This window comes from Molothrus ater, chromosome 18 (genome assembly GCF_012460135.2).
Source record: "Molothrus ater isolate BHLD 08-10-18 breed brown headed cowbird chromosome 18, BPBGC_Mater_1.1, whole genome shotgun sequence".
In the NCBI taxonomy this organism is placed as follows: domain Eukaryota; kingdom Metazoa; phylum Chordata; class Aves; order Passeriformes; family Icteridae; genus Molothrus; species Molothrus ater.
Genome location: NC_050495.2, coordinates 11,706,396 through 11,729,890, shown reverse-complemented (window position 1 = coordinate 11,729,890; position 23,495 = coordinate 11,706,396). Strand labels below are relative to the sequence as shown.

At 47.7% G+C, this 23,495-nt stretch overlaps 1 protein-coding gene across 1 annotated transcript; it reads left to right on the top strand.

Moving 5' to 3' along the window:
- The first annotated feature begins 5,192 nt into the window (after window positions 1–5,192).
- On the top strand, window positions 5,193–23,028 carry GGT5 (gamma-glutamyltransferase 5). Its single transcript, XM_036393544.1, has 12 exons — window positions 5,193–5,374; window positions 14,143–14,273; window positions 15,737–15,826; window positions 16,857–17,046; window positions 17,232–17,389; window positions 18,118–18,267; window positions 18,685–18,818; window positions 19,196–19,398; window positions 20,288–20,379; window positions 21,552–21,661; window positions 21,995–22,102; window positions 22,302–23,028. Exons 1-12 carry the CDS (start codon window positions 5,214–5,216, stop codon window positions 22,446–22,448), a joined length of 1,674 nt encoding a protein of 557 aa, XP_036249437.1. The 5' UTR covers window positions 5,193–5,213; the 3' UTR covers window positions 22,449–23,028.
- Window positions 23,029–23,495: the final 467 nt, after the last annotated feature.

Genomic DNA, 23,495 nt, shown 5'->3' with positions numbered 1-23,495 from the left:
TTAGCCCAAGCCAGACATTTGCTGGTGTTGCATTTTCATCCTCATTTATTCCCTTTTTGACTTCCAAATTGTATTTCAACAGCACTCCTTTTTCTGAACACCTTTCTAAGGCTTTTGGTATTAAAGAGTTCAGGATTTGAGTATATTACTTCTCTCTGTGAAGATCCCTGTCAAAAATCCCTCCTTAGCTTCCTCAGCTGATGTGCTTCCCTTGTGTGTTCAGAGTGGCTCTTGTTGCCCTGTGCTGGGCCCTGGGGAGACCAAGGGAGCTCCAGCCTGCACAGGACCCAGTGAGCAAAACTGATCCAGGCAGCTCCTGAATGAGCATGGCAGTGAACCAGCGCTCACTGAGCTCACACAAAGCATATGATGGCAGCTCTATAGGTAGTTACATACAGATACACACACACTATACTATAAATATATTATATTTAGTACTTCCATGTGGGTTAAAACCCTCCACAGATATCCTTTGGGGTCACTAATGTAATACTCCAGCCTATTTTAGACAATACAGGGTTCAGGCAGAGTTTGCTGTTGGTGTCTTTGGATGCACACAAAGCTCCCTTTTGTTTTCTCCTGCCAATATTTTCAGCTGTTACAGTAATTGTACTAATGAGGTTTAGTCTTTAAGAAAACTGATGGATTTGGCCCAGAAGGGCACTCAAGAGTTAAGGACTGGATCAGAAGGTTTCACTGTTAATCTAATATTGAGCATAGCTGCAGTGTTACAGGGAGAATAAAGTGCTGATGTTTGCAGTAAACTGTGCCTGGATATCCTCATTGAATAAAGCAAATGGAGAAGAGTTTCCCTTGGGCAATGGTTTGTGCCATGTGTCCCACTGAGTCGAGCTGTGCAAAAGTTGACTTTCACTGGGCCAATGTCACTGTGAAATAGAGATTGCTCTGCTTTGGGTTCCACAGAGCATTTCCAACAGGCATTACATTTCACCAGCAGGAAAGGAAGAAGGAGGCAGCAGCTCTGCCTTTAACCTTGAGAAATTCAACAAAGACAGAGGAGTCCCTGACATTCTGCAGGTCCCTTTAGGCTTTCAGTGGTGTGAGAAATGGTGTCTGTCCTGTGATGTCCCATTCAAGTGCTTTCCCTTTGCTCATGCTTACAGCCCACAAAGAGACATTCTTGAAATGGGAAACTGAAGGACAGTGTGGTTGAGGAAAATAGTGCCAGAATAGTATTGGACTGTTGATACTTGCTGTCCTCAAGATGGAGGTTTGTCCTCTCCAGTCATCTGTCACTGCCCTGCTGCTCTGCTTCTAAAACATGGAATGCTTGTGATCCCCCTCCAAGCCTTCAAGGCTTTGTTGGATGAGTCTCTTTAGCCCTTACGTTGGAGCCAGAAGTGTGTTTGCAAGACTTGAGATGAAGTACTGCCAAGTTTCTCAGCTAAAAGTGTGAGAGTTATTCCCTGGCGTGCCTTCCAATTAAAAGGAAAACAAAAAAAAAACTTGATTCAGAAGGTACTTAAATGTTCATCTCAGCAAAGCATAAACCTATGAGTAAATTAGGAACATATTTCCCTTTTCTGATTTCAGTAACAAAAGAAGGATCATTTGGCTTTCCTGAATCAGGGTGATTTATGGGTTTAACTTCATCCTTAATTCTGAGGAATTACAGAAGGAAGAGAAATATGAATAAGAAATTCTTGAGTATCAGATTTTCCTGTTTCCAAGTATCTGTTTCTCCAGATGCCTGAACACTTGATTTTTGTGGGAGCAGACCTGTGACCCTCAATAAAGTAAAGTTGTTTTTGTGCAAAGAAAAACAATGTGCAAAGTTTAGTGTGTAGCAGGTTCTGACAATAAATGGACTGAGTACTGAGACAAATGGATCATGAGCACCAACTGTGGAACTCACAGTCATGTCCCTCAGAAAATCTGGACAATAAACTCTCTGAATATTGCCTATTAATGGGTTATTTGATTATCATATAGAATTAATTGATATTCCTGGGTTACAAATAAACATGACTGAAGTAGGGGGACAAACAGTGTATGAAGTACATCAAATTTGGCTTTTGGTTGCAGGATCTTGGAAGCTTTCTTAGACTCTTGTCCAATGGTTAAAACCTAATTTAGAGCTGGGAAATATGAAATGCATTTCTTCTTTATTACAGTAAGAGCTTGGTGACTGTAGACAATGCTCTGCAAACAAATTCCAGCAGAAAGAAGCATCCCCCTGAGTGTGTTGCAAAATAATTTGGACAGTGTAGTGACCAAGGCAACTGAGGTTATTTAGGACACTAGTGTGATAATGGCTCATGAGCTTGGTGTGCATTTAGGGTTCTTTAAATTTATATTTTAAAAAGATGAGATGAAGAGTGATAAACTGAGTGTCAATATCTTAGCTTTTCTGTGTTGAGTACAAATACCTGACCTTCTGTCTGTTCTTTACTTTCCCTCAATCAATGGAAAGCAGCACTAAAGAAAAGGAGGCAAAATGCAATGCTTGAAATGTCATTCATGCCACAACCTCTCTTTGCTGCACACAAAGCTGCAGCCTCTTTTCTTTGTCTGGTCTGGACTCTCATGAATCCTGCTTCAACACAGATGTCTCCATCTTCCCCAAAGGTGGCTCCTTGATTTGCATCTCCAGGTTTGTTCTGCCAAATGAAAAGCATGCTTACAGCTTGTGTAGATGCTGGGATTGTCTCCACACCTCCAGGCTCCCAAGGCTGGTTATGAGGGCTGTCTTCCAACCAGCAACCAGCTTTCTTCTCCTCAAACATGCCTGATGCAGCCATCATCCCAAACCAGCTTTACTGTCAGAGCAGCAGTCATTATAGATGGCAGCTCTGTGTGTCAAGGCATGTTGGGGCTTGAGGTGAAATTACATTGCCTTGGTGCAATCCACAAACCAAGGTGCACAACGTCCCCAGCAAGGCTGAAGGAGAAGCTCCTGGTGCCTCCAAAGCCTGCCCTGGTCCCTTTGGTCAGTAGATGACTCCCTGTACTCTCCCCACCAACTCAGCCCTATGGTTGAGACTCTCAACAGCTCTGTAATAACCTGAGAGGGAAATTGGGAAAGAAATCTGAGGATTTACACCCTTGGATAATTTCTTACCCTTGGAAGGGCAGCTGTGGTCTTCACATCAACCTTAGCAATGCCTGTACTCCAAATATTACATAATGTTCAAATTTGATCTCTTGATTGCAGATTTGGACAAAGATGTAGCAAGACCCCAACAATGTAAAGGACAATTTAAAGATACTCTGCCTTTTTATAAGGTAATGAATAATGATTCTGTTAATAATTAAAATTATAGCTAAAATTTCCCTGAGTGTATCTTGGCCTGTAAGGGTCTTTAAATGTCTGAGTCCCCTTTCAAGCAGCATACAAAGCCCTTCATGCTGGCAGCAGAAGACCAGAGAGTGCAGGCTATGTATGGGTATTTCTGCCAAGGCAAACTGTGCTCCCAGACAATGATGGCAAATGTGAAAGTTTTGACAAACAAACAAACAGAAAAATAGAGGTCAAAGTCCTGAATCCCAGCATATGAACTGCTAAGCGTCTTCTGACATGGGAGGGTCAGTGCAGAGCTTGTGGTCATATGGTCAAAGTTGAATGTTGCACCAAGACTGTAAAGGTTACAAGGTGAAAGAGACAAATAGGCTCAGTCTTCATTTCCATATAAAAAGAAAAATGGATTTTCCTATGAGAGGCAGCAGTTGGCTGGGATAGTCATAACTATGTCTTGGCTTTCCCAGGCCATCCTTGGCCTCTCCCTTGGTCTGGGAGGTGACACTCTCCTTTACCTCTCTTGCCTCTTCCAGGTCTCCTCCTTGACTGCACAATGATAATTTTCCAGATGCAGAAGTTTGATGTACTGAGTTAAAACCAAATCTGGTAACTGGGAGAAATTGGAGAGACTACAGTTGAATTCTCCACAGTATTTGTTGAAAGTGAATAGGCAAAATCCACTTGTCTTATTGGTACTGAGTGGTCAGCCCTGCTGAGTTTAAAGGGAAGAGCTTTCCCAGAAACAGCAGGATGATGATTCTTTAAGTGTGATACTATAATTTGTCAAAAATGAAAGATCAAAGTCAATTAGGAATTGAGAAACTCTACAAAATCAGCAAGGTTTTGCAATGGAGTGAAGAGTCACATTAGAGCTGAGGAGGCTTGTTTACACATGCCAACTTTTTCTTGAACTGTTATCAGTTCTCATAAGGTTGTAACAACAAAAAAAGACATTTTAGCCTATCGAATCCATTTACTGAGATATGACATGTGAAATAGTATTGCTTAGTTATAAAGTTTAGTGGGACAAGTTCAAAATCTGCCCTGAAATACACGTGTAAATCTGCACAGGTGAATTCCCCTTCTCCCAGATCTAGCAGAGAAAGGATCACAGGAAACATTTTTTGGAAAGACAGCAGACAGATGTGGAGCCCTATCTTTAACTTCTCGAGTGCAAGGAGAACTGTGTAATTAAGAGGCTGTTTGGGCAGCAATTCCTGCTGCTCATCACTGCTCTGTGAGGGATCAGGTCTGTCCCAGCGAGCTGCTGTGCACAGGCTGGACCTCGGAGCTCTTGGTGCCCTGGGCACCAACGTTTGCAAAGTGCTGCTTCATTCCAGTTGTTCTCTTGTGCTCATTTACAGAAGTTGTATGCTGTGGACACTGGCAAGACGTACATATGAAAAAAAGGTCACTAAGATGATAATAACCTTATTATTACTGTAGCTTATTATAATAATATAAGGTAAACTAGTAGTATATATGAAGGTTCTAGCTTTGTACAGTGTATTCAGCTTTTACTTCTGTGAGTAGTTTTAGAGGAACAAAACACCCCAAGTTTGCAGTGTAGGGCTGAGGTCATTTCCCCAGTGGTTTACACTTTTGTCAGGTAATTTGCGTGCCAAGAATGGGAAGGCAGAGCGGCTGTGAGAAGCAGGAGTAGTGTGGAGAGTGAACACATTCAGGAGCGAATGTGTTAAATGTTTTCATCAGACACACACAAAAAAAAAGGCGGATTGTGGATCTGCAAGAAAAGTTTATGAAAGAGAGTGGGAAAGACAGCGCACAGCCCTTTTTAGCAGCTTTTAATATTCGAAAGAATGTGATCGCTGTGGGCAGAGCCCGCTGCAGCGGGACCTCCCTCACAGCCCGGGATAAATCCACTTCCCCCAAGCAGGGCAGGCGCCTCCTCGCCAGGACAGAGCCCCGCGGCTGCTGGGGCACAGGACCAGCCATGTCCACGGGGAAGATCTGCTGCCTGGTGCTGCTGACCCTGGCCGTGCTGGCGGGGGCCGTGACGCTCGTGGTCATCCTGAGCCAGCCCAGGTGCGCTCCCCAGCAGTACCTGCACGGGGCCGTGGCTGCCGATACCGAGAGATGCTCCCTCATCGGCCGGTAGGTGCACGGAACTCGGCTTCTCGGTGTGGGGCTCCCTCATGGGCCGGTCGGTGCACGGAGCTCCGAGGCGTGGGGCTCCCTCATGGGCCGGTCGGTGCACGGAGCTCCGAGGCGTGGGGCTCCCTCATGGGCCGGTCGGTGCACGGAGCTCTGCTCCGAGGCGTGGGGCTCCCTCGTGGGCCGGTAGGTGCACGGAGCTCTGCTCCGAGGCGTGGGGCTCCCTCACGGGCCGGTAGGTGCACGGAGCTCGGCTCCGAGGCGTGGGGCTCACGGACGGATCCGCACTCACCCCGGCTCCGGCCCCGCTCCGGTGCCGCTCACGGACGGACCCGCACTCAACCCGGTCCCGGTGCCGCTTCCGGGCTCACGGACGGACCCGCACTCACCCCGGTCCCAGCCCCGGTGCCGCTCCTGGGTTCACGGACGGGACCCGCATTCATCCCCGCCCCGCTCCGGTGCCGCTCCAGCCGGGAGAGCAGACAGAGCCTCTGCCTCCGCGGATGATGCTTACTGTCATTGCAGTGTCCCAAAAATCTGCAAACCCTTGGCCTTTTGGAAGGTATAAATATTTGCAGTATACAAGTATAGTGCTGGTTTTAAGTGGGGAAGGAAGAAATTTACTTTTTGTGGTGTGGTAGATCTGATGGATAAGGGACTTCCTTGCAGAGAGCTGCAGACAGGTTTTAACAGACACAAGGAAGGAAAGGCAGGAAAAGGGGGACTGGTATCCCTGCCTTTTGGGATACCAGTTTGCCTTTTGTTTCTGGACTGAAGCCTGCAGCAAGTGTGTCTGCCATGAAGAAAAAAGCAAAAAGCAGATTTAGATTTAGCAGATTTTCTACAGTCAAGAGAGTAGAAGTATAAAAGACATATTTAGACCACTTGGAAAGAAAGCTGTAGGTTAAAAAAGTTCTCAAGATGTCCACGTTGTACACCTTCAGTTTGTGTAAAACTTGTCTCTCAAACATTTTGACTCCCATGTGATTATTTTACTGTTCTTTCAATGATTAAATGCCTGTATCCATGAAAGCAGAAGGATGGAAGTTTACACGTGATGCTGGATGCTCCAGTCATGGATGCTGTGTGCTTTGCCTCATGGCTGGGGGACTGAAATGAGACATGGTGCCATAATACCACACTTTGCCATGTCCCACCTCTGATTCTGGCAATGATGTGCTGGCACAGCATTTGTGAGCAGCTGGAGAAAATATTCTGTGGCTGCATGTATGTCAAGCAGCGAGTTGGGGTTTTTATGTGAAGACACACGTTCTTCAGAAAGCAGAAGTATTTTTAAAATCACTATTAATGGAAAAAGAGGAAACTACATAATTGGATTGTCCAAAGAATCTGCTGGGGAAAACCACTGCATTTGTTTTTGCAGCTATTGTAAACTCTAACTTGATGTAGTGTGTAATCAGTTGAAAGATGTTGAAGTGAGAGGCACGGAAATCTCTGGTCAGTGAACAACTGAGCAGCTTTGACTCGTTGGCTACTGCTGCTGGGCTCTCCCTTGTTTCCTTCCCTTCTCTCAGCAAGAAGCTGCCCAGGCTTCCCCAGCCTCCACCACTGCTGCAGCTGCAGCTCCAGCACACTTGCTGACAGGTCTGTGCTGTCCCTCCACTCTGATGGACCAACTTAAATTTCCTACAAATAGTCTGCCAATGATCCCCACAAAATCCTGCCCTTGCTCCACCTCCCCAGATCATTTTCCCTTCCTTTTGCCCATCTTGGTGCATCTGCACATCTGAGGTAATTTCAGGTCCTGAACATCAGGTCCTGCTCCCTCCTCCAGCCCTGCCAAGTCTTTGGGATGTTCCCAGCCATGGCTGCTCTCCTCCTTTGCCTGGGCTCTGCACTGCTCACCCTGTGCCTGGTGGTCAGCTCTACTCCCCTGCTGCTGCATGATTGCTGCTGCTTTTCCTGGTATCCTTTGCCTCCAGCCATTCTTGGAAATCTTTGTGCTCATTTCATGCTGTCCTTAGACTTGGAACGAGACAAACTCCTGTGTTGATCTCCCAGCTTCTTCTGTGCATGTCTTTGTAAAAGATTATAATAAAAGTAAAATTGTTTATAAAAATGTTCCTCTGCAAGAGAGCTTGGGACCAGAAGCTTTGTACTATATTTGCCCTTTTCCTTGTTGTTGCCCTATTTCTTTCTCTGTCCCACTGGCCCACAGTGGTGGCTTCATTTTTCTCTCTAGGAAGCTCATTGCATGCTCTGTACTGCATGTGATCCTGTTCATTTTCTCCCAGACATTTCTGTGCTGTTATACCTGTATGTCACTTTTTAAGCTCTCAGCTTTTAGCACATGATGCTCTTTAGTGCTCTTAGCACTAAATTAGTTCTCAGAGCAAACTGCCAGGTGAGAAAGTGATGTTCTTTCACTGGTGACACTGTGAGGATGCCACAGCAGAGGGGCTCTGGCAGGGGCTCAGCCTTTCAGAGCCATCAGCTCTGCTCTGTGACCTCCTGTGTGACTCTGCAGGGTGAGGGTTCCTCAAGGCTGACTCAGGGGCCCTGATGGGAGCACCATGAGATGACAATCATACAGCTGCTTCCTGCCTCATCTTTGCTGAATAAGATTTTAGGAATTTTGTCATAGCAGTAGCAATAAAATCCAATTTCTGAGAGCAGTCTTAGCCATTAGGCCCTGCTGTCCCCACCTCTGAACTGGCAGTTCATGTGACACTTCAGCAACGAGGTGAGAGCAGGGCAAAGCCAAGCAGCCCTAGGTGCCAGCCCCCAGACACACTACAGGGCTGGCTTGTCCCTGCTGTTCCTCACTGACCTTGCAGTCCCTCTCTCCTGCTGTGACCCCACAGCCTCCCCTTTCATCCTGCAAATCCCCCTCAAGCTCACAGGAATCCATGCAGGGGATGCTCAGAGAACTGGTCTGGTGCCTAAAGCCTTGGGATCTAAAAGCAGCACCTAATCTCTGACTTACTCACAGATTTTATTCTTTAATTAAAAAATCTTGTTCATTTTAAAGATAAACAACCTGCTCTGTGAGTTGTCAGGAGTGAAATGACATGATGCTCTGTTGGTTTAAGATTCTTCCATTTGGGAGTCTTTGTGTGCTCCTAATAGAATTGTCAGTTGAACTCACTGAGAATAACTGAACTAAACCTCTTGCTGAGGAGGAATCTGTATTTCAATGAGTGGGATAGTGGGCTGGGGAAAACTCCTCAGGGCCCATGTGTTTCCAGCTCTGGAGATTGTGTTCATGTACTCTGGATTTCTGAAATCTTTATGCAATTCTTTGGGTCCCTGCAGAAAGTGAGCAATCTCAGTGAGCCTTCAGCCTGTCACCACCATCCTGAGCTAAATTTCGCCTTAGCCATCAGTGCCCAGCTCTCAGTGCTCAGCAAGGCTGGGTCTCTTGCTGTGTTTGTTCTGCTGGAAATTGGGGGCTGAAAGCAACCTTGTACAGCTGCCTGGTCCAGACTAAGACCCTGCCCTGGGAGAAAACTTGTCCCTGAATGAAGTGAAACACTTTGATGAAGAGGGATGGGAGGCTAAAAGGAGAATCAGGGCAGTTTTTACCCAAGGATGTGGATTTGGTGCCACAGTCCACCTCACTAATTTCTCCTCATGTCAAGAGCCCTGAGGAGACAGGAGATGATTGCCCTGTGACAGTAAGAGGTACTCAAACTTCACCTCCAACTCTGAACTCTTGTTCCCTCCTGGAAGAGGCTCTTTTCATCAAGCATGCAAAAAAGCTCTGCATTCCCTACCAGTGTGCTGTTTGAGCTCTGTCTTCCACTGCTCTGCATTCCTTTGTTTCCCAAATGGCAGAAGCAAGAGCCAGCATAAGGTCAGGGACACATTTAGGAAAAATGTTCATTCCCAGTGGTGGGATTCACTGCAGCAAGGCGAGCTGACCTGGCCTGGCCAGCAGCCATCTCTGATCCCACTTCTCCAGTGTAGCCTCACATAAACCCTGGGAACCAGCCTTTGAAATCAACACTCCCCGGGGACAGGACAGGGTGTGGGGAGGGTGAGAATGGTGAGACTTAAACAGTCAGAAAGCGTCTGCAGCCCTGGGAAGCTCAGTTCTAACCAGAGAATCTGATGCAAAAAAATCCTTTTCAGTGATGGCACAGCAGATTTCTGAGGAATGTTTACATGCCAAAGGATTTGGTTTCCCTTCTTGTACATTTTAAATTTGGTAACTGGCCCTTTTTTACAGAAGCAGTTGTTGCTTTTGCTCTTCATAAATCCTGAGGAGGCAGATGCTGTAAAATGGGTGTTCTCCCAGTCCCCAGCCTTCTTTAGCAGAAAAAAAGGGCAATATAATTTAATATGTTAGCATTTCCAGTGTGTTTAAAGGGGCTTCAGGGATCCCTCTAGCCTAGGGCAGAGCAGAGGTCTTGGTCTGCAGTCCAGCACAGCCCAACTTTGCTGTGAGCAAAGTGCCATCATTCACCCTTTCCAGGGAAGGTGAGTCCCTGTTTGCTGCTGCTGGAACGGGACTTGGTTGTTAACACCCTCTTCTGCTCTTTCTCATAAAGAAACTCCATTAATGACTAAACCCCAACGCTAATTGTCAGGAAGGACATGGCACAAAACACTGTTATCAGATCTTGCCAGCTGCAGCACTCTGGGGTATCTCTAGGGAGACCTGGTGAGGTGCCACAACTTGATTAAGGACTTTGCATTATAACTAAGCTCATTGAAGCAGAGATTCATCTGAAGGGAGCCAAGTAATTGGACATAAATCCAGACGTGGTTTTGCTATATGTAATGGCCCTAACTTCCCCAGGCATCACTCGCATGGACGGGGCAGGTCTGTGACTGGAAATGAGTGAGCCAGGCACAGGGAGTCACATGTGACACACCAAGAGCCAGCTCAGTGTATTTCCTGTTGAATTTCAGTCTCTGGAGAGGCTGGAGGAAAAGGCATCAAGGCTGGAAGCCAGTGTGAATGTGCTGTGAATTTGGGTGAGAATGGTGCTTTTCAGGCTGTGGGAAATGTGCCTGATGTTCCATGTTAAGGTCTTAATATATTGCACTGAAATGTGCACTATACCATCTCCAAGCTTTTCAAAGTGTTTTTCCCTGTACAAACCATGCCTTTCCCTGTCAGAACCATGCCTTTCCCTTACAGAACCATGCCTTTCCTGTCAGAACCATGCCTTTCCCTGTCAGAACCATGCCTTTCCCTGACAGAACCATGCCTTTCCCTTACAGAACCATGCCTTTCCCTTACAGAACCATGCCTTTCCTGTCAGAACCATGCCTTTCCCTGTCAGAACCATGCCTTTCCCTGACAGAACCATGCCTTTCCTGTCAGAGCCATGCCTTTCCCTTACAGAACCATGCCTTTCCCTTACAGAACCATGCCTTTCCCTGTCAGAACCATGCCTTTCCCTTACAGAACCATGCCTTTCCCTTACAGAACCATGCCTTTCCCTTACAGAACCATGCCTTTCCCCTGACAGAACCATGCCTTTCCCTGTCAGAACCATGCCTTTCCCTTACAGAGCCATGCCTTTCCTGTCAGAACCATGCCTTTCCCTTACAGAACCATGCCTTTCCCTTACAGAACCATGCCATTCCTGTCAGAACCATGCCATTCCCTTACAGAACCATGCCTTTCCCTGACAGAACCATGCTTTCCCTTATAGACCCATGCCTTTCCCTTATAGACCCATGCCTTTCCCTTACAGAACCATGCCTTTCCTGTCAGAACCATGCCTTTCCTGTCAGAACCATGCCTTTCCCTTACAGAACCATGCCTTTCCCTTACAGAACCATGCCTTTCCCTTACAGAACCATGCCTTTCCCTTACAGAGCCATGCCTTTCCCTTACAGAGCCATGCCTTTCCTGTCAGAACCATGCCTTTCCTGTCAGAACCATGCCTTTCCCTGTCAGAACCATGCCATTCCTGTCAGAACCATGCCTTTCCTGTCAGAACCATGCCTTTCCCTTACAGAACCATGCCTTTCCCTTACAGAACCATGCCTTTCCCTTACAGAACCATGCCTTTCCCTTACAGAGCCATGCCTTTCCTGTCAGAACCATGCCTTTCCTGTCAGAACCATGCCTTTCCCTGTCAGAACCATGCCATTCCTGTCAGAACCATGCCTTTCCTGTCAGAACCATGCCATTCCTGTCAGAACCATGCCTTTCCCTTACAGAACCATGCCTTTCCCTTACAGAACCATGCCTTTCCCTGACAGAACCATGCCTTTCCCTTACAGAACCATGCCTTTCCCTGTCAGAACCATGCCTTTCCCTGTCAGAACCATGCCTTTCCCTGTCAGAACCATGCCTTTCCCCTGACAGAACCATGCCTTTCCCTGTCACAGGGTTTGTACATGTGTTCCCTCACAGCCCACACTCCAGGGGCTCTGGGGAGCACTGTCTCGGGTCAGTGTTGCAGCCCTTCTTTCCTCTTTTTCCTTAAATTTTCTAATTTTTGCCAACTTTCTAACACTTTCTGGGTCTTCTGCAGAGGTGACTGAGTTTTTTAGGAAGCCCTCGTGTCAGCAGTTGTTGAAGATTGCAATACAAGATGTTTTCAATTCCCATCTGTATGGCAGATTATCTTTTGTCAAGTGGGCAGTTTGCTTTATCTCTCTCTCTGAGTGACCACATTCACACCTCCCTGGGGAGGGGACATCTGCTGATAACAGCTATGGAATGTCCCTGCATGGCTGATAAGAACTACAGCATCCCATTGGGAGATGGGAGCCCAGAGGGAGGAGCCAAGCATTCCTACCCAGATATAATCCAGAGGTTCTGAGACACCAGCACGGCTTCTGCACTGGATTCCCCAGAGGAACAGCAGCTGCCTCTCCTTCCCCTGGATCTTCAGAGGCAGAATCCATCCTTCTCTCCAGGATCCCTGCTCCAGCAGAGCCACCCCTGACACTGCAGGAGGGCTGAGCCACAATTCCAATGGGTCTGTGCCCACACCCTGACCCACAGGGTGTCAGGCTGGGTTCTGACTCTGGCAGTGTTGTTCCAGTGTACTTCATTGTTTATTTTATAGTTTTATTTTTTTCCTTCCCTATTCAAGAACTGTTATTTCCTGCTCCCATATTTTTGCCTGAGAGCCCCCTTAATTTAAAATTTACAGCAAGTCAGAGGGGTGGGGAGGGTTTACATTCTCCATTTCAGGGGAGGCTCCTGCCTTCCTTAGCAGACTCCTATCTTTCCAAACCAAGACAGCAATTAACAGCTTGGTTTCAGAGAAACACCTCTCAGGGACATTGGTGTGGTGAGTCCATCCCCTGCTGCAAGGGGCTGGATGGGTGAGCCTGAGCCTCAGTCTTCATGTTCAGATGCTTTTTTATAGCCATGTAAAATTCCATCCTTCTGCTATCATGGATACAGGCATTTAATCATTGAAAGAACAGTAAAATAATCACATGGGAGTCAAAATATTTGAGAGACAAGTTTTACACAAACTGAAGGTGTACAACGTGGACATCTTGAGAACTTTTTTAACCTACAGCTTTCTTTCCAAGTGGTCTAAATATGTCTTTTATATACTCTCTTGACTGAATTTCAATTAAATCTGCTTTTTGCTCTTTTACAGCCAGGGAGCTCCCAGGAGGCCAAAAGCTGTGCAGAAACAGGAAGCCTGATATTCCCTACTATTTCTTTTCTTCCCACTTGTCCACATGTCATTTCCTTATAGGCAGTGGTTCTGAGGCACTTGGGGAAACAAAGAAAGCCACATCAGCCTGTTTGCTGGCAGCATCCTGTTCCTGAGCCAGCAGGTCCCAGCCATTCCAGCCATGCTGTGGATGGAAAATAAACACCAGTCTCTGTGTGTGCTCTGTGTTCCCATGCAAACTCTGGGATCAGCTGCACTGCAGCCACTGAACTACTCCAGTCTCCCCTCTGGCTTTGCCCTATCTGAGCAATGACCCAATGAAGCAATTAGGAACCTTCCTAGCAAACACCAGTGCTGGCTGTGCAGGAAATGCCATCCCATTTCCACTGCAAGGAAATGATGGTTTTCAGATGTTCTTGAGGGAAGCATTTGTTGAGACACATTTCTCTAACAGAACCTTGTTGCTGTCAGCAGCAAAATGTTGCTTTAATGCCTGTGCCTTGGTAGAAGCAGTTGAGGGTTTGTTTCCTGTTTGATTTTTTTTTTTGTTTTTGTTTTTGGGTTTTTTGGGGTTTGTTTGGTTTTTGTCTTTGTTGGTTTTATCTTTGGGAATGCAGGGAGCAGGCTGGGGCATTTTTGTGCTAATAAACCCAGGAAGTCACATTGTGGGAACAATAAAGCTTATTGACAGGAGTTTTCTCAGGAGTTTGCTTCACATGGACAGTGTTCCCATTTCAGTGCTCCTGTCCAGTTGACCAGCATAAGCCTTTATTAGGAATGGCATTTGGGAAGCTAGAGATCAGTTGGTTGGTTCCTAGCACATGGAAAGCCTCTTCTCTGCTCAGAGCATCCTTCTCCATGTCTTGGGACTCCTTGCTGTCCCTTTCAGTCCACAGCATTTGTGAGCAGCTGCAGTTCTCTCTCTCCCATAACTCTTTGCCCAGAGCAAGTCCAGCCTCCCACAGGTCTGGCCCTGGCTGCTCTTTCCTCCTGTGGACTCTCCTTTCTTTCCCTCTAATTGTTCCTTCTCACTCCAGCAGAGGAAGGTTCCCCTCACATCCCACACTGCAGCCACTGCATTTCTCCAGCTGCTCTCCTCAGGTTGCAGGGGTCCCAAGGAGGCATTTTCATATAGTTCCTCTATTCTGACACTCCTGGATTTTAACAGTGTCTTTTGTTCTTCCCTTCCCACCACAGGAACATCCTGAAAAGTGGAGGCACAGCTGTGGATGCTGCCATTGCTGGCTTGATCTGCACTTCAGTGATGAACCCCCAGAGTTCAGGCCTGGGTGGTGGGGTCATATTTACCATCTATAATGCCAGCACAGGTATGGCCTCTCCATGGTGCCTTGTCCCTCTGCAGACACACAACTGCTGCAGACAAATCAGAATCCTGCCTGTTCTCTCAGAGCAATATTTTGAATATAAAAGCTACATCACAAAGCACACTTGTGCTCTTAATCCAAAGCATCCAGCACAGGGAGCTGTGATTGTCAATTCAGAGCAAGAACATGTGTGGAAGAAAAGCTTTGATAGAAAATGAGCTGAATTTGCCTCTCCTTCTCCCTCCAAAGCAATCCCAAAGTGCATTCCAAAGGCACACAGGTGTGAGTGGCTGAGTGAAGCAGGCAGGAGGGGTTTGTGCTGGCAGTGCCAGCCGAGCCCTTGGGATGGCACCTGAGGGGTTTGTGTTCCCCAGCAGCTCTGGCAGTGCCTGCTGGCCCTGGGGCTCTCACACTGCTGGCACCAGGGCTGCTGTGACTCCCCATGCAGTGGTGCCACTTCCTGTCCCAGGAGATGCATTTCCACTTCAGAAATCTAAACCTCAGTGTCTGCTGGGGAGCCTTTCTGTGTTTGGCTTAAACTCCACTCTTGTTTTGTTGCTTCAGTGGGGGAGTTTCTAAGTCTTGGCTTCCAAAAAACCCCAGAGCTTATATATCTAATAGTAATATCAACAATGAGCAGTGTAGCAATATAATAGTTTTAAAATCCCTGCCAAGTAGTTTCACCGAGTCACAAATCTGGAACTGTTTGGGTGTATCTTATGCAAGAGCTTAATTTGGCAGACCACCTATGTTTTTCTTCTTTTTTCCTTTTGGCAGACCACCTATATTTGTCTTCTTTTTTTCCTTTTGGTAGAGCCATGGAACTTTATTTCCTTACAACAATTCTCCTCTGCTACCTGATTTATGCTGCTGCACAGAGCTCAGGCTCCTGCAGCACAGCTGGCTCTGTGACTGTGACAGGGAGAGATAAATACAAGGCAGAGAAGGAGTAAAGTGATAGACTAGACCTGAAATATGAGTGTATGCAAGGGAGGGTCTGGGTTTGTTTTTGTCCTTTCAAGCTCCCTGATACATAGAGGGCTTCAAACATGATGGACTTGCCTCATCATCATGTGGTAAATAGCCCTCCCAGGAGCATGAGGCTCATATTATGCCTCTGACATGTCCCATCTGTAGAAGAAGTGCAGGAACCTGCAGGTGTGAGGCAGCATATCCCAGCCCATATCCCAGCCCATGAACCCTGGGGGGAACCTTTGCTGCCTGGACACAAGCCCTGGCCTTCTCCCTGTCCTTTCAGTACCTTTAGGTAGGCACTGCTTGGTTTGTTCTAAATTAAAGCACAGGAGTCAAGGACAAGTGGTGCTGACACCTGACCCTGCAGGTGCACTTGGCACACCTGGCAAAAGGCTCCAGAGCAGCTCAGCTCTGGGCCAGCAGCACGTGCAGCAATGACTGAATGGTGATGCTCAGGAGGACAACGTGATTCATTTCCTTCTTCTTTCCAGGAGTAGTGGAGGTGATCAACGCCCGTGAGACAGCCCCACGAGTGTTTCCTCACAACTTGCTGTCTGGCTGTGGTGCTGGTTTCCCCATTGGTAAGGACACAGCTGTGTGCCCTCCTGGTGTGCACAGAGCTCAGGGTGGGGAACTGAGCACCTCACTGGCTTCATCTGGAGTTCTGTTTAGTTTAACACCCTCTACCTTTTTATTACTTTTCCAAATTGCCTTTTGGAAAAGTAATAAAAAGAATAGGTCCATAAACATAAAAATTCCTGTTTGGTACTAACACTGGCAGCCTGACCAGCGAGGCAATGGGGAGCCAGCATGAGGAGAAATCACAATGTGACTTCTCTCTGTTGGAAGTCTGCAGTTCAAGACTGGATTTCCCAAAGTTCTCATTCCCCAGAAGTTCTTACAGAGAAAAATAAGATCAATAGCTTTTGGGAAAAAAAGAAATCAATCTTGTGGTGTGCTTGCCATGTCCACAGATTGGGGAAGCACACTGGCACATCAGGGGTTGGGTTGCTGGGCTCAGGCACTCTTGCTTTAGCAGCACATCTTGGATCTTTCCACATTTCTTGCTGTGTTCATTCTCCTTCCCTGCAACATTGTCTTTTGGGGTGTGTTCTAGATTCTGGGGATGTTCTTATCCTTGGAAGAGCCTGAAGAGGATCAGGAGCAACTCTGGTTGGAAGGGACAGCTGGAGTTCTGCTCAAAGCTGGGTGATGTCAGGTGTTGCTCAGGCTGCCCAGGGTCTTGTCCTATCAAGAAATTTTTTAATTTCTCCAGGGATGTAGAATTTCACTGCTTCCCTTGTTCTGGTGTTTGCCCAGGCCCCATGAGTGCCATTTCTCCAGTGTCCAGCTGCCACCTCCCTTGCTGCAGCACCTGCCTGTTGCCTGTTATGTTTTCAGCACACCTCAGGCCTGGCTCCAGCCTCTCCACACCCCTGCTGCTCAGTATCAGGGATATACATGAACAGGAATAGGCAATAAGCAAACCCAGCCTGCTTTTAGAAGCCTTGGTTGCCTCTACCAACTCAGAGTTGGACTGGAGAGCTTTCAGAGAGGTGGGAGCCCCGAGGCAGTGCTGTGTGGGTGTGACAGTGCTGCTGTGCTCCTCAGGTCCCCGCTGGATTGGTGTGCCTGGAGAGCTCCGTGGCTATGAGGAAGCCCACAAGCGCCACGGCCGCCTACCTTGGAAAGCCCTGTTTGAACCAACCATCAAGCTTCTTTCAGAGCCACTGGTCATTTCTCCAGTTCTGGCAAAAATTCTCCATCACCCAAACTTCTCTGAACCAGGGAAAAGCCTGTGGTAAGACCCATGAATGAAACTGGAGTGTGAGGATCACTGTTCCCCCAGCTCCAGACCCTTTCTCTGACGTTGGAAAGTACACAGCATACATAATCCAGATCAGCTCCTGGGAGGAAAAAAAGGTCATTGGCCTTGGGCAAGAACAAGCTCATGCTGTAAAACTGATGAATGTTCTTCTTGAACAGCCCACTGCTGTGTGATGGTGGCAGATTTCTGAAGCTTGGCAAGACCTTCCGGTGGCCAGCGCTGCAGCGAACGCTGCGAGCCGTGGCGGAACAAGGAGCTGCAGCGTTTTATGAGGGAGAGATAGGGAGGGCCCTGGTGCAGGACACGAGCAAGGCTGGTGAGTAACAGCTGCAGGGAGTCAGTCCTGGTACACATAGAAACTGGCCTTTCTCCCAGCCATCGGCTCACAGTGAGCCTGGACCAGGGGAAAGCCAACCGTGCTATTTGCTTGTCACTTGGGGTGGTACCTGACATGGGAAGAGGCCACTTTTCCCCAATTCCTGTAACTTAGGCCCAGAAGCAGGGCTGAAACCACCCCCTGCTCTGACGTTTGCCCATTGTGCTCATACACTCGCCCCTCTGACTCCTTTAGGCTTTGTGACATTTGGAAAGGGAAGAGATCAAAATTCCACACTCTCCCTCTGTTTTCCCATCCAAAGAAGCCCAGCTTTTCCTCAAAGTGGCAGATGAAATCACACCATGGCACAAGTGCTGCCCTGCCTGCTGCACTCTGCCTTGGGGGTGCAAAGCTGCCCCAACCACAAGCTCAGGGGAACTGCACCAACACTTCCTCCAGCCTGCACACGGTGACTCTGAGATAGCCTCCCATGGGGGCCTGTGATTTCCCTGCTCCTGGGATGAACAGGCTTCAGCTGAGCTCCCTGGAGGTGCCTCTCCCTGTGGTGAGATGGGGTTTGGCAGCACATGAGGATATGAGGGCAATGCTGTGCTGGGTGGGAGGAATTTGGGCTGTACAGGGATGGCTCCTCACAAGCTTTACCAAGGCTCTGATGCAGGCAGATCTAAGCTGCTGTGCTAATGGCAGCTCCTGGGTCTCTGTTGAAGGGTCCAGTCTCTCACTGGAGGACCTTCGGGCGTACCAAGCAGAGGTGTCCTCAGCTCTGAACATCACCCTGAACAACCACACCAAAGTATTTGCTCCAGGACCACCCATGGGAGGTGCAGTGCTCATGTTCATCCTCAAGGTATTGGAAGGTAAATTCCTAATGGAAAGGGGTCAGCAAGGGGTTTTCAGAGAGTCTTGCTCCAGAATGATAAAATGCAATGGGCAGAAATGGAGTTTTTGAGCCAGAATGGGGCCCAAAGCAGCAGTGTGACCATGCTGTGCAGCAGGAGGATGAACTGGTTCACTTGTACAGTGGGTCAGCATCACCACAGCTGCTGCAAATGCCAAAGGATGCATGGATTTCCCAATGCTTCAAAAGAAATTGAAGTCACAGTGGAAATTAGTACTTGTTTCTTTCTGCATCCACATCCTGATAAAGCAGAGGGGAAACTTGATAAGAACTGGAGTGGGAAGAAGAGGCTCCTTTCAACCTTTCCTTTTTTTACACTTCTTGGAAAAACATTGCCTCTGGTCTATTAACAAAATTATTCCATCCTGCTCCACAGAGTATAAATTCCATAAAGCATCACTGGCAACACCTGAGGAGAAGATAGAAACCTATCACTACATTGCAGAGGCCCTGAAGTTTGGCAACATGCTAAGACCCCACATGAGTGACCCAGCCTTCTCTGAAGCTCAGGTGAGCTCCATGGTGTGTGGGTACAGTGCTACAGCACTGAGCAATGCTCTGACATGCTGCTTCTTTGCAGCCTGGAAGGAAAGAAAATACTTAGAGCTGCTACTGAAGAGCAGTGCAGCTGAGTTGGCCAAGGCAGGGCAGGGTCAGGATCAGGCTGTTACTCTGCAGCTTCAGCTGTAGGCTGGCCCTCACTTGCCTGACAAAGGGTGTGCCCATGTTGAGGTGCCTTGGTGCTGAGCTTGGTCCATTTTCTGGGATGAGAGTGGCCTGGGGCTGAATGCTGCCACCCCAGGCTCTGACTATTGGGGCCCAATTGCTGAGCCCAAAGATGGTTCTGTGCTTTGGTGACCAGCTCGGTGTCCTTGCTGTGCTGGCAGGTGCCTGTGGGGACCCTGCTGTCTGACCAGTTTGCTGAGTCTGCCAGGCAGAGGATGGATGCTCGTGGTGACCACCAGCTGAGCCACTACAGCCTGCTGGAGCCCCTCCCCAAGGAGCAGCACAGGAGCTTGGGCACGAGCCACATCTCAGTGCTGGCTGCAGACGGCAGCGCCGTGTCGGCCACCAGCACCATCAACTACCCGTGAGTAACCTGGGCTGGGGACAGTCACACGGCCTGGGCCAGCTTCTCAGGGCAGCTGGCAGGGCTGGCTGCCAGCAAAGCAAAACCTCTGGGCTTCACTGGTTTAGGCAGTTTCTGAGCTGGGAGTGTTTTGTGCAGATAGCCAAAAACTCCACAACTTTGTGAAAGTTGTAAAGCTGGTATGTTTATGACAGCACTGGACCATGTGGAGATGACTCTGCTTGAAAGACATGGGTACCTCTGGGAACTTCAGGTCCCTTTTCATCCCCCTCTCAAATACATATGCATACAATTTCACAATAGGTCCATACATATTCATTTTTACGAATTTTGCGTGACATTTGCCGCTGGTTCTTCTTTATCAGAAAGAATTCCTAGGTCAGGTTGACCTGCTCTCACAGCAGTCTGTCTGTCTGTCTTTATCAGCCCCTGTCTCCCTTTCCTTATCTCTGTCCTTCACTGAATCAGTTTCCCTGAGCCTAGGCTTTGCAGTCAGGCTACGTAGCTATGTTTTCTTTTCTAACCACAGACTCAAAGATGTACATTTCACCTAAACCAAAATGGATTTCTACTCTGGAGAATTTCTACTCTGTCTCAGGAGTGCCTTTTTCATGTGACAGCCAAGATCTGTGAGCATCATCTCCAAGGGCTGTCATAATTCAGGAGGATACAAGAATTTACTGAGGCTCTTGCTGAATTTATGTGGCACCAGTAACAGGGAACTTATCTCTGTCACCAGCAGCAGCACAAATTCCCTTTGGACACCCTCAGTGGGACACTTGCAGGCTGGGAGGAGACAAAAGTTACTCACAGGATGCCATGTGCAGTAAATGTCATCCATAACAGGAGAACCCTGGGCACTAAAAGGCTTCATCTTTCCTCCCTGCAGGTTTGGCTCCTTTGTGTATTCTAACCAAACTGGGATCATTTTAAATAATGAACTTGCTGACTTCTGCATAGCAAACAGAAGCATCAAACCAGGTGAGCATCCTCATCCTCAGAGTAAAGCACAGAGCCAGGGGATGGATACACAGGCTGTGTACAAGTGGGCAGGTTTTATGGTTTTTTCATAAAACAGACATGTTTTATGAAAAATCCTTTCCTTAGGATTTTTTCTCCTGAGAAGATGAGAGGCCTCAGGAAGAAACTGTAACCAATGGTTATCTGCTGCTGTGGAATGCAACAGGTGCAGCTGGGATTGGTCTCATGTGGTTGTTTCTAATTAATGGCCAATCACAGCCAGCTGGCTCGGACTGTCTGAGAGTCACAAGATTTTATCATTTTCATTTCCTTTCCTTTGCTTTCAAGCTTTCTGATGAAATAATTTTCTTCTATTCTTTTAGTATAGTTTTAATATATCATTTTAATATAATATATATCATAAAATAATAAATCAAGCCTTCTGAAACATGGAGTCAGATCCTCATCTCTTCCCTCATCCTGGGACCCCTGTGAACACCACCACAGGCAGGGACAACCTGTAAACTTACACCTGTAAGTTTACACTCTTTCCTTTCCTAGATCTGGATGAGAGCAAGTTTATTTCAGACTAAAAGAGGATAGTGTAGTGTGTCTGTGTCTACTCACATATCTCCTTGTATGGAAACACAGGAGTTTTGGTTTCTAACCAGAGAAATCAGAAGTTAAAAAAAAATGCTGAAGCTGATCACTGGCTGATGGGAAGGGGAGGGAAGAAGTGGAGAAACTACTGCTAAGACAAGCCTGCTGGTATTTTAGGCTCATCTCTGATTCTGGGTATAGAGCTGTGCAGGCTTGCACTGAGCCCTGTGTTGGTGCAGACATGGCTCTGTGCCATTCCTGCTCCCTGCTGGGAGAGGACACCAGTGCTGCTGTGGCAGGATTTCTGCTAAGGGTTCCTCATCTGGTTGGATGAGCCGCAGCAAGTCCTGAATACTTGGAGGATGCCCTGTCCTGCATCGAGAGAAGCTTGTTTAGCTTGTGCCAGAAAGGTCCCAGTTTCTTGGGAGATGGGCTTTCAGTACAAGGAAAATTTTCTGCAAGTTTTGAGCATCTTGAGGAAGGAGCAGCTTTTTTCTGTGGGAGACAAAAGAAAGGCAAGGTAGATGAACCTGTGTTCCTCCTACCCCGTTTAGAGCCACATGGAAAGAATAATATCTCTGCTTCTGCTCTAGGAGAGAAGCCTCCCTCAGCAATGGTGCCTTCCATCCTCATCTCCAAGTCAGGAGACATGCTGGTGATTGGAGGAGCTGGGGGGGGCTGGATTATCAGTGCTACCACCATGGTAAGTGAAACCCCAGCAAGCTGCCAGGTTTTTCAGCCCTCCCAGATTTCTAACCATGGTCAGTCCCTACTCACCTCTCCTTGGATCTCGACTCCTCAGTGCTTTTGTTAATTTGCAATTTAGAAGTCACTGAAGGCTGAGACTTTAGGCCAGGGAAAGCATTCTGGGAAGTATTACATGCTCATCCTATTCTTTTACTTGTCCAAGCTTCATTGGTCACCATAAAAGCAGGACACCAGGCTGGCAGGACTGTGGGTCTGGCTCAGTGCAGCCTGGCTTGGACAGCCCAGGTTCCATGTGCAGTTGGGCAGTGTGGGATTTGTTTTATTGCAGGCAATTATAAACAAGCTGTGGTTTGGTTATGACTTGGAACAGGCCATTTCAGCTCCTGTCATGCACACCCAGGGTGACAGTGTCCTGTTTGAGGACTCTTTCAGCAAGGTGAGTGGCCTTGGTGGGGAGCAGATTGCTTCTGTAACTCTCCTGGGTAATCTTTATTTTGCCTCTGGCTCACCTTCTTGTTTAAACTTTAATTCCTCAACCAGGCTCCACACACACACCCTCCTGTTTCACACCTGGCAGTGTTAAGATCTCAGGCCCCTGCCCCATTCACTCCATTTCCTCTTCTCTCCCTCCACAGGAGGTTAGGACTGGCCTGCTGGGAAGAGGACATAAAGAGAAGAAAGATAAACTTGCAATGAATGTTGTGCAGGGAATTTCCAAGGAAGGAAAGTGCATCTCTGCTTACTCTGATAAAAGGAAGCTGGGGAAGTCGGCTGGGTATTAGTGTGAAATGCCATCACATCCACAAAGCCACAGGAGATCCAGAACATGCTTTGCTTGGATATGCCCATAATTCCTGTTCCCATCAGGATGTCTCCTGGAGCATGGGCACAGCCTGTGATTGCCTGAAGGTCACCCCAGGCAATACAAGGAGAGGTCAGCCAACCTTGTTTAGAGCTACACCTTTCATTACTTACGTGATACACAGAGAACATATTTCTTGAGCACATCAGTTACTCAGAATGAGAGAATACAAGGTGTGAAAGGAAAACTGGTCCAAACCCCACTGAGATCACTGTGAAATGGCCCAGCTGCATCTTCCATTCCTGGTGGAATCTCAGTTTCTTTCAGGCTGTTCCCCAGTAAGCCTATTGCTGGGGCTCAGCAATGTGAAATACATAACTATTTTAGCCATGAACAAGGAGCATCTGTAGGGTCAAGATTTAAAATCTGAAGCATTCAGGCTTAGAGCATGGATTTGGAAAGGGAAGAGATCAAAATTCCACACTCTCCCTCTGTTTTCCCATCCAAAGAAGCCCAGCTTTTCCTCAAAGGTGGCAGATGAAATCACACCATGGCACAAGTGCTGCCTGCTGCTCTCTGCCTTGGGGGTGTAAAGCTGCCCCAACCACAAGCTCAGGGGAACTGCACCAACACTTCCTCCAGCCTGCACACGGTGACTCTGAGATAGCCTCCCATGGGGGCCTGTGATTTCCCTGCTCCTGGGATGAACAGGCTTCAGCTGAGCTCCCTGGAGGTGCCTCTCCCTGTGGTGAGATGGGTGCCAGCCTGTGCCAGCTCCCCCTCCTCAACACTGGTACATCAGCCTTTGGGAAGGCAGGTCAGGAAGGCAGTGGAAATGCTGCTTTTGGAAACTTTAGAGCTTTCTTCAAATTGCAGAGTATACATGATCAGGAGATGTCATTTGTAGCCCTGAGCTCAGCCTGGCCAAGCAATCACCAGGACTGCTGAGAAGTGATGCAGCATTATCAGGCATTAGCAGAATTGTCCCATATCCTCCATGCTCCAAATTCCTGTTTACCACAGCCTG